Source organism: Zeus faber, assembly GCF_960531495.2.
Source record: "Zeus faber genome assembly, chromosome: 3".
Taxonomy (NCBI): Eukaryota; Metazoa; Chordata; class Actinopteri; order Zeiformes; family Zeidae; genus Zeus; species Zeus faber.
This window is the reverse complement of record NC_137190.1, coordinates 8850815-8862124: the sequence shown is the minus strand read 5'-3', so window position 1 is coordinate 8862124 and position 11310 is coordinate 8850815. Positions and strand designations below refer to the sequence as shown.

Sequence of the window (11310 nt, the reverse complement as noted above, 5' to 3'; positions counted from 1 at the left end):
AAGATGGATGGACGTGCTTGTGTAATTGTTTCTTTATTCAGAGATCTGTGTTGATCACATAGTAAAGCTGTAGGTTACCTGAGAACTTGTTGGCTCGCTGAATTTAACACGGCCCCGTTCTCAGAGTGAACACATATCAGGTCGGCCACCTCACAATGTGTAACGCATTTTGTTGTTTTTGGGAACCACCCTGTTCACCGTCTTCAAATTGAACTTTTGCCAGAGGACGTTCTCGACATCCTCGACCGGGATGTCCATCATCTCCAACACATCCAGCCCCGCTTCCGGCTTGAAGGTGACCTCGCTGTAGGTCCAACCCACCAGGGCCCTGTACCCCGCCGCCGTCTGGAGCGAGCAGATGGACTTGTTGGTGAACAGGGAACTGGGATCCGTCTGAAGGAAGTGGGAGGTGTTGAGAAAGTGCTCGACCCCGCGGGGAACCAGGGTGAAGCAGTAGATCTGCCTCGTCTGCTTCTTCTCCACCAGGCTTGAGTCGGCGAAGTCCGGGTTCGGGACCTCCTGCCTCCGCCCCGTCTTCTCCAGGACCCAGAACTCGCCCCGGTCGATCAGGCGGAAGGCGCCGGCGGCCTGGTGGTTATCCCTCCCGGAGACCAGCTCCAGGGGCTCCCGAATTTGGCAGGACACCCCGAAGCTGACGTCGGCGATGTACGCCTTGCCGTCAATGACGACCTTGTGGATCAGATGGGACTCGATGAGGTTGAATTGGCCGATGCCGCTGTTGAACACCCTGGCCGCCAGCATGGTACAGTCATAGCCCAACTCCCTCAGCACCCACCCGAATAAACTGTTGTTCTCACAGCACCAACCTCCGCGGCCGCGCCTTACCACCTTGTTAAAAATGGTCTCCAGGTCCATGGTCATCTGCTCCCCGCAGTGAATGCTTAGATTTTCAAATGGAACCGTCATAACGTGCTGCTTGTGGATGGAGGCGAGCGTCGCCAGGTCTGGCTTCTCCGACGGGCCATGATATTCGATCCTTTTGAAGTATTCCTCCAGATTCATCTTGTCCTGTAGGACGCATCAGCATTTTGCAACGTTCATTCACATGGTAATCACACGGGTTGCATTGTGTCTCAAGGATCGCAAATACCTTCGCAAAATATGGTCTTTGTCCTTTTTTAATTTTTTTTTAATTTATCATGCATCTTCCCTTACAGACAGGAGTAATTGAAGTTGATGGAGGTGGAATTAATTAGAAAATGTGGGTTTTTTTTCTTGTGAATTACTTGGTCAATTATCAAATGTAAATAGCAGCTCTTTAAAATATAAAGTCACAATTTTCTGCAAATGACTGTGGACAAAGTACATGTTAAAGACACAACTACTAGTTTGAGGTTCATCTTGTAGGTCATCCAAAATACTTAATTTTTACTTTTATTCATTCTGGCGTGAATCTGTCTAGCTGGGAGAATGCAACATACACCCGCAGGGGTATTAAAGGCCACGCAGCCTTGGAAGCACAAGCACCGCCCTTATGTAATTATCAACCTCAACTTATGAGTATTCTTTTACTTTTTGCAGACTTTGTACCACAATGGGTAAAAAACAATTTAATATTTGATTTGCGCCCAGTAAGGAAGAAATCCATATATCCAAATGACACAGCAAAAATGTGACTTTTTTTAGAAAAGTGCAGATACTAAATTATAGGTTTGCAAAGTTCACTTTTTTTGTTTGTCTAATCTTAAGATCAGTGCCTTTTAAGTATCTGACGTACTACTACATTTCTAACACAGTCACCTTTATTTACTTACATTTTACCATTTTTCTATCATATGGGTCTATCAAACCGCTGATTTTAGGATTGCTCAACAATGATTCATCAGGCCCATATCCAGTTTTTACCAAATCAAGTCTGTCTGGTGCGTTCGGCGGCTGCCTCACAGCAATAAAGTCTTGGGTTCGACTCCCGCCCGGGGCGCTGCTGGCACTGTGCTCTGGTGGGATATCTCACTTAGGGGCCTTTCTGTGTGGAGTTTGCATGTTCTCCTCGTGCTCACATGAGTCTCCTCCAATATAAAGAAAGGTCCCCAAAACAGAGAGGCTAAATTTCTCCAGCTGTGTGTGTGACGGGCATTTGCACCTGAGGGACAAATGTAATGATTCTCCCTCATAGCAACCGGGAGACTTGCGGCACAGGGCTTTTGTTGATTCATTCAATTAGGTAACGGAGGAAAATAAAAACACACCGTTTTAATTTGCTTTGTTTGTCCCTCTCCATTATGCAATCTGTCCAGATCCAAGGCGGAACGGGACAGTCCCTTAGTTGTGTTTACACTTTTCATTTAATTTGAGTAAGAAACGTACGAAAATAAAAAATAAATTGATCTAAAATAAAAACACACTGTTTTAATTTGCTTTTTTTGGAGACACGCGGAACGGAGATCGCTCCCTCTCCATTACACAATCTGTCCAGATCCAAGGTGGAACGGGACAGTCCCTGAGCTGTGTTTACACTTTTCGTTTTATTCGAGTAGGAAACGAACGAAATTAAAAAATAAATTGATCTACAATAAAAACACAGGGGAACCGGCGCCGCACGCACAGCGCAGCGCTGTCTGGAGGAGACAGAAACTCCACTCCAATTGTCTTGGTTATGTTTATGTTTTTTCATTTTCCGTACAAGCAAGAAACTAAGGAAACAAAATAAATCGAAATCTTTCTCTTTATCCCTGTTCAGCCTGAACCCTGCGCTTATATCAACGTGCCGCTCAGGGCTTCAACTGATTATTATATTAGATTATATTATATATTGCTATATCAGAATCACAACATATTCAATACTATTATGATTACATTACTATTATAACATGATTTAAATGATCAGAATTATAGCATTTGGGATTATCAGTTTCTCCCGCAATTGTCTCTGCGTAATGGGCCATTCCAGGAGGAGAGGCAGACGCCCCCTACTGGTACAAATACACATTTCAGCCTGTCTTCAGCTGTTTCCAGTGGTGATTGCTGTGTCAAAATATTAGCAAATACAAATACTGAATAAAGTATCCACGTTCCTGCTGACTCTACAGTCAGAGACCCCCACTCTGCCTGAGTTCTATAGTGTGTTTTCGCACCGCGGGAACATTTTCTTATGCCAGGTATGCGACTGACATCTCAAAGGAGGTGCCGGATCCAATCAAATAGGTGCCGGCCCCAAATCAAGGGGTCCCTAATCACGTTCCGTCGGGGTCCGCCACAAATTAAGCCCCGATAACACGTATTTAAAACCCCTTGGCTTTGCTTTATTAGATATGATTAGTTTTTTTAAATGTAAATATTTAGACATTAATATTTTATGGTAATTTCACTGAACATTGAACATTTTGAACGATTGGAAAAAGAAAGAAAGATTTATTTATCGAAAACGGGAGTTTTTCCCTGCCCGGGTGAGGGTTCGGACCGGGGGGGATGTCGTTGATTTCAATGTGAAATGTAAGTCCGTAGAGCCCTTTGACACTGTATTGTGATTAAAAGGGCATGCAAATAAACCTGACTGGACCGCCCACGGCCCGTCTGCAGTGCCTCCGGGGCCCCACCAGGGGCCCTCGGTCCACACTTTGCGAAAAACAATTAGTTATTGATTAGATTTAACAACCCACTCAAGAGAATCGCGCCTTGAATGGTTGCGCTCGGAGGCACACTGCACCCCGCGCCGCCCTGGTGAGCCCCGGGACGGCGCAATATTGTAAGGAGGAACACCCGCGGCGCAGCCGTTCGTCGAGCAGAGAGGAGGTGTGGCCCCTCACATGGTCCCCAAAACTCTATCCGGCCCTTGAACCAAAAAGTGTGCCCACCCGCACCCCCTGCCACGAAGCCTACTGCGCTGCTGAACCCATCAGCACTATTTGAGCACTGATCTGCGAAAAGAGGCTCCAGCAGCACCTGACGCAGCGCTACGACGGACTGTCACGCCAGGGCAGGCGCGTTTCACTTTCACATTTACTTCCAATTCCACTAGAGTCCTCGACCACACTCAGTTTGTGCCACAAAACGAAAACATCCGAGATAAGATTTACCACATTATTATTATTATTATTATTATTTTGTTTGTTTGTTTGTTTGTTTGGGTTTTTTTTTGTTGTTTTTTTTTGCTGAGAATCGAACGCACACATCGATATTAACTTTCCGTGCGCACGGTCATAAATCCACCGTTAGACACTTAAAAAAAAAAATTTTGGAATGAGCATGTCGACCCCCCCTCATGCCTGAATATTATCGAAGCGAGACACTGACCCCAAAAAAAACCTCCTGGACGTCGAGACTCCCACGACGACCCTCCACCGCGGCGCTGCAGAGGCAGGAGACGCGGAAACGACTTTTATTTGGACACTTTTTTTTTTTTAACTACAACTCTTTATTGAATCAGTCGTCACGAACAGCATGTGACGTAAGGACAAAACACAAAAAAACAACCCATAAGGAAACGTTAAGGCGTCGTAATGAAACGGTGTTAACGTAACAAACGCGCTCGACAAGACAACGCATGCGGGACGATAACGTGACGTAATGATATCGAATTAAAAAATAATAATTGTGAAATGAAACGATGAAAGAAGGCAACCCTTGCCTCATACTAATTGTGTGTGGATATTTCTTATCATTTGATAAGAATTAAAATTCAATCTTGAAAGGTTCAAACGATGGGCGAGAGCTCGAAAACTTGGCTTCGTGGATGTGAAATTTCCCCCAGCAAATTGAATAAAATGACAGTCCGCTGAACTTTATGTTTTTGTTTTCGTAATACATATATTATGACATATTATATTATTATTAATAATACAACTATACAACAATTATTATTATTATTATTATTATTATTATTATTATTATTATTATTATTATTATTATTATTATTATTATTACTACTACTACTACTACTACGACTACTACTACTACTACTACTACTACTACTACTAATAATAATAATAATAATGATAATAATCATCATGATCATGATCATGATCATGATCATCATCATCATCATCATCATCATCATCGTCGTCATCATCATCATAATAATGCAATTATTAATATTATTATATTGTTATTATACTATTTGTTGCATGTACAATCCGAGGTTTGTATGACTTGGCCCAATGTTTATTAAAATGGGAGTACTCGAAAATTCAAAAAAATTAATTGGCGATATCCAATGTATTAGAAAAACACGTACGACGCACATACAGCAGATGATTACTGTCATTGTTCCCCCCTCACTGCCAGCGAAGGGGCAACTCGGCTGAAAATACAAGAATTAATAGTGCAATTATTATTATTATTATTTTTTTTATTATTATTATTATTATTATGACAGTATTCAAACCTTAGAGTGGATGATTGGTTTGTGAGTCAGAACAGTCCTATTTTTCTTCCCCAGAATCCTAATTATGCACTGTGATTCATAGAATAAATGTTTATCCGTCTCTACTCTTCTTCATTTATTTATTTGTTTCGCAAAACTCACAACTGCTTTACAAATCCGCAAAATCCTGAGACTTTTTTTGCTATTATTATTATTATTATTATTATTATTATTATTATTATTATTATTATTATTATTATTGCTTTGAGTCGAGACGCGGGACTCTGCTGACGTCACGCGTCAAGCCCCGCCCACGGAACCGGTAACCGGGGCACGGTTGTCAGCGTCTCCGCGTTTCCTGCGGGTTTTTTTTCTTTTTCTTGTTGTTCGTTAGTTGTTTTTGTTGTTTTTTGTTGTTGTTGTTGTTGTTGTTGGTGAGACGATCCTCGCACCCCCCCCACATTCGCGCGTTTCCTCCCCAACGCAACGTTTGTGGTCTGCGTTTAACCAGGTGTCTCGCTCTCTTTTCAGACCGAGTGCACCGCGATGGAAAAGGCGCTGACGGACACGTGTTTGATCACGGGAGGAAGCGGGTATTTCGGTTATCGGTGAGCGCCGCTCCGCCTCGACGCGTCGGTCGACAGAAGCAGAGTCAGGACGAACCCTCCGCCGCGAGCGAATCGGGACGCGTTGCTCGGCGCCGTGACAACCGCCTGTCGCCGCCAGGGGGCGCACGCTCACCGCCTCCGAACACCGTCATCCCGCTGGGGGTCATGACGTCGCGGCGCCCGGGCGCGGCCGCTGTCCCTTCAGAGACTTTTCTTCAGCCGTGAAATACTCGCCGCTGCTGTGTTCCTCAGATCGCCACGCCTTCCTGCGTCGATGCCTCGGACGGGTTGGGTGGGGGGGGGTTTCTCGACGCGGGGCCCGCGGACCCCCAGGGGTCCCTCGGGAGGTCCCGGGCGTACAATAATGACTGTTTTAATTATAGTTTCACAGTTATCTCTCGAGCTGTAGTATAGACAGGAATGGAAGTTCGTGTCTGAATCATATCTCACGACAAAAAATCTCCTCAGGGCGGGGTCCCCGAGACACCGCCTCGATCGAGTGGCGTCCACGTCACAATGCGTACGGAATTGAGGCTCCTCCGTGTGAAAAAGGGTCGAGAGCCACTGCTTGAGATGAATTATACAAAACACTGTTTTTTTTTGACAGGTGTCCCTTCTCTTTTCCTCTGCAGCCTGGCCTGCTCGCTCTCCAAAAAAGGAGCCAAAATCATCCTGTTCGACGTGGCCCCGCCGAGCCAAGCGACGCCCAGAGGCGTGGTGTTCTTGAAGGGGGACATACGCGACTACGCACAGGTGGAGAAGGCCGTCTCCGGGGTGGACTGCGTGTTCCACGTGGCCTCCTACGGCATGTCCGGCCGGGAGCAGCTGGACCGGGGCCTGATCGAGGCGGTCAACGTCGGCGGCACGCAGAACGTCCTCAGGGCCTGCGTGCGGGGCGGCGTCCCCCGGCTGGTCTACACCAGCACCTTCAACGTGGTCTTCGGGGGCCAAGTCATCGAGAACGGCGACGAGAGTCTCCCCTACCTGCCCCTCCACCTCCACCCCGACCACTACTCCAGGACCAAGTCCGTGGCGGAGATGGAGGTGGTGAGGGCCGACGGCACCCGGCTGGAGGCCGGGGAGGGGGTGCTGAGCACGTGCGCCTTGCGCCCGGCGGGCATCTACGGCCCCGGGGAGCAGAGGCACCTGCCCAGGGTGGTGGGCTACATAGAGAAGGGGATCTTCAGGTTTGTTTACGGGGAGCCCGGCAGCCTGGTGGAGTTCGTCCACGTGGACAACCTGGTGTCGGCGCACGAGCTCGCCGCACGGGCCCTGACCCCGGAGCGTCGTCGCGGCGCCGGGGGCCAGGCCTACTTCATCTCCGACGGCAGGCCCGTGAACAACTTTGAGTTTTTCCGGCCCCTGGTGGAGGGCCTGGGTTACCCTTTCCCGACGCTGCGGCTGCCCGTGTCCCTGGTTTACTTTTTCGCCTTCCTCACGGAGATGGTCCACCACCTCGTCGGCCCCTTCTACAACTTTCAGCCCCTGCTGACGCGCACCGAGGTGTACAAAACGGGCGTGACGCATTACTTCAGCACGGCCAAGGCCAGGGCGCAGCTGGGTTACGAGCCCAAGGAGTACGACCTGGGGGAGGTGGTGCAGTGGTTCAGGAGCCGGGGCCACGGCAAAGGTCCCGAGCGCTCCGGCCTCAAGCGACGGCTCCTGGACGCGCTCCTCGTCTGCGCCTTTGTCGCCGTGGCGCTCTCCTACCTCCCGCTTGTCGGTAATAGTTAACAAGGAGTCGTTCACGCTGATTCAGGGCAGTTCGCGGGTTGATATTTTGAAAAATACCCACAGGAATTGTCAACAAAAAAGTGTTTATCATCGAGTGTTCACTGTCAGAAACCGATCAGCAGAGCGCCTCGAAAGAAATACTTTTTTAAAAGGCTTTAAATGTGATGAATTTTGTTTTAACTTTTTTTTTAAATATATGTTTACATGGAAATGTATGTGAAAAGATCAAACAAGTCTAGTGTGACCTAAATGAGCAGTGTGTAGAATTTACGGAACGGACTTGGCCGAAATGGAATGTAACATCTTTTTAAAAATTTAATTCCATGATTCCAAATTCATTTAAATTCAATATTCATTCATTTAATATGTGTATAATCCCATGAAAATAAGAATCGTGTTGGCGTTCCCTTAGAATGAGCCATGTGTATCTACATAGGGAGCTTTTACGCTGCCATGGAGGCCGCCATGTTGCACCGCCAAGGGGAGTGGTATTCACTTGGTTGCGATCTGCAGCCTCACCACTAGATATCATTAAATTCTACACTCTGCACCTTTAATTGTGAAGGGTTTTTATCTCAATGCCTGTAATAAGATGTATATTACGTATTCATTTGTATTTCTGCTACCTCGAGTCGATCAGTTTTGCAGGCTAATCTTTGGGAAATGTTGTTTATTCTCCCAGTTTTATTATAGGATGACTCAAAACAACTTGAATTGAATGAATAAAATCAAGTCAAAATGTTTGAATGATGTGTTTCCGAGCGCCATAACGTACAAATATGATAAAACAACATCACATACATTTTTTCGAGGATAATTTATCTCAAGTTATAATTTCCTTTGATAACGTGAGCTATTTTTTTGATTCAACATCACATTTGATTGAACATCACTTTGATTCAATATGTTTGGCAATTGTTAATTTATTTAACAAAAAATAATAAACTGGATTATTACGTCTTCCACGTGTGTTCTAAAATATTTCCTTGACATTGTGCGTAACACAATTGGTGTTTGGGTTTTCAGTCATATTATTGGTAGGATTTCTTAATTGATTTATTCTAGATAACGCAGCACATACACCAGTGTTTGGTTTAAAGCTGCATTCAAGAAATAATGTAAATTGAAACGAATACCATTAGTGAATGAATAGAATCTTAAATAGTTGAAAATGGTGAAACTGTGAAAGGTGATCACAGGGACCCAGGACAAAATGCAGTTAAAAAGAATTAAAAAGACACAATAGACTATTCAAATAATTAAAGTTCATTATATTGGAGCTACAGTATTGTGGCCACCCATAAAACTGTGTTGGGTGGTTCACACTACAAGCCCCAGAATGTCGCCACTCCACAGCAGCGGTGACCCGGGGGCCACTGCCCAGGTTGCGTCTTCTGCAGAGGCACCGTGTTGAACTTCGAGGGAAAACTGACCCGTTTATTTTGTTGTTATTTTCCTCTCGCACATGTGCAGTGAAGTGCCTCGTAATCCTGTTAGAAAGAGTTCTCTTTAATTCTGTTTTATATTTTGAAAACATTATGTACAAGTGTGTGGATTAATGAGGCGTTGTGATTAGAATTTTTTTTTTTGTTATCAATATATTATCACCATGTGGGGGGGGCATAATAAATTGTCTCGCGGGCTGGATGTGCTGATCTACAGAATTCCCTCCCTTTCTTTTCCCTGAGGTTTGCCTTTTTCCGATCAATTTTTATGTATTTTTTTCTACTTGGTTCCTTGAGGTGGTGGGGATACTTTTTTCCATCCTTTTTTGTTGTTCTTGTTGTTGTGAATGTTCACCCATATCGACAGTTAACCGCACAGCTCTCAACCCTCCCGTTTTTCCCGGGAACTCTCCCGTAGTTTACCCTTCTTCCCCGCCGTTGTCCCGGTCGCTCATTTTCCCGTAAAAAAAAAATAATCCTGTATTTTCAACCTTTCATACCGGAAAAAAAAGGGGTTGGCGGCGTCGCCCGGCTCCCCGATCCGAAGAAACAAACCCAACAACAACGGCGTGTTTTTATTGCAGGTGCGTCTATTGCGGTTGAACCAAACCCAAGTAAACACCGCGGCGTATGCCGTAGAGGAGCGCAGGCGTGACGCCAACCCGTTGGATGGCTGTTTCTTATGAAGCGGCGGCTCAAAATAAAAAATAAAATGAAATAAAAAAAATAAGACCCAAAAGGGGGATTTTGGTCCATCTCACGGATTACCACTTTAAAACAGTTTAAAAGAACCTGCAGGGCCCTTCCCCCGGGCGACTACACCCAGCCCCGTTGCGCGCTTTAAATCTACTCCGTTATATTCTTAATCCACTGAGGGGCTTTCTCTCTCTTTTTTGGTGTAAAGAAGTCAGACCAGGTGAGCCGTCCTTTGTGCTGGGCTTTTTTGTTTTTTTTTTTTGTTTTTTTTCGGGGGTGGCGGCTGAGATGAATACCGCCCGCCCCCCCACCCCCCTCTCGGGACCATTCTCCTCCAGCCCCGGCTCCCAGCCCCGGCTCCCCCCTCGCTGAGCTGGTCGCGATCATTGTTTCGCTCCGGCATTAAGCACATTCCACAGGGCCGCAGCGCACCCCGCCGTATCCGTCCTCGCATTCTTTCCCCCCGCGAACGAGTCCCCGGCGCGGCGGCCGCAAACAACAACAAAAAAAAAATAATAATAATAATAAAAGAGAGAGAGAGAATTTCACAAACACGTGCGCTCAGGTGCCCGTTTCTAGTCGCGGGAGGGAAGCCCCGGGGTCCCCTTAAAACGCGCGTCCGTCACCGGCGGAATAACATGACAACGCTCGGTTACAAAAAAAAACAACCCAAAAACAAACAAACAAACAACAACAAAAAAAAAAAAACAACGACAACGACCCCGACGGAGATTCATTGGGAAACGTTGGGGTTGGAGGGGTGAAGCGAACGAGGGGAAATTCCTCCGCGCCGCGCGCCATTGACTGTAAAGACCTTTCAACCGAACAAAAAAACTGGAGTAGTGATGAGAGGTTGCGCTCGCTTTTTTGGGATCCGGCTCCCGGAGTGTCGCTCAGCGGGGGAAGTAAATAAAATAAAGAAATACATTTAAAAAAAATTTAAATAAAATATGTAAAAAAAAAAAAAAAATGAGTCGCCGCCCCCCCCCCCCCCCCAAAAAAAGGCGCCCCGTTTGATTGGGGTTGGTGAATTGTACCGATTGTACCAATTCACGAGGGAGGGCTCCGGGTGAACCGCGGAGGAGGGTCGGGAGAGCGGGTTGGACACGGAGTTTGTCGCGGGAAAAAAAAAGGAGTTTTAATTCTGTTGGATGAAAGAAAAACCCGATAATTTTGGATCCAAATGATGTCAAATATGTTTATTTTGGCGCAGAAATGAAAGGCCCACAACTAGTTAACGTCTGTTAAAAAAAAAAAAAAAAAATCATTTTGGGTGGAACGTGAAAGTGCAAATCAGCCACGTTTAATAGAAATTGTGCTAAAACCTCCGCCTTTTATTTTTTATTTATTTTATTTTTTTGTCTTGGATCTGAATTTCGCTGCGTCGCTCGCCCGTTCTGTTGTTTTTTTTTTTTTGCCGGGGGTGGGTCGCCGACTCCCGACGTCGGAGTCATTCCGAGGAGTCGTTCGCCGGGGACGGATCGTCCGCGATCCCCGCACCAGT

The 11310-nt window shown here is 46.0% G+C and overlaps 2 protein-coding genes across 2 annotated transcripts; one reads left to right on the top strand and one right to left on the bottom strand.

Moving 5' to 3' along the window:
- Positions 1-27: 27 nt before the first annotated feature.
- On the bottom strand, positions 28-4306 carry LOC307227726 (arylamine N-acetyltransferase, pineal gland isozyme NAT-10-like). The gene is made up of 2 exons (XM_079997144.1): positions 4255-4306; positions 28-1029 (listed from the first exon to the last, which is right to left on the bottom strand). The coding sequence occupies exon 2, from the start codon at positions 1021-1023 to the stop codon at positions 151-153; it is 873 nt and encodes a 290-aa protein (XP_079853270.1). The 5' UTR covers positions 1024-1029; positions 4255-4306; the 3' UTR covers positions 28-150.
- Positions 4307-5635: 1329 nt separating this feature from the next.
- On the top strand, positions 5636-8619 carry sdr42e1 (short chain dehydrogenase/reductase family 42E, member 1). Its single transcript, XM_079997400.1, has 3 exons — positions 5636-5757; positions 5855-5931; positions 6564-8619. The coding sequence occupies exons 2-3, from the start codon at positions 5870-5872 to the stop codon at positions 7663-7665; spliced, it is 1164 nt and encodes a 387-aa protein (XP_079853526.1). The 5' UTR covers positions 5636-5757; positions 5855-5869; the 3' UTR covers positions 7666-8619.
- The last annotated feature ends 2691 nt before the right edge of the window (positions 8620-11310 follow it).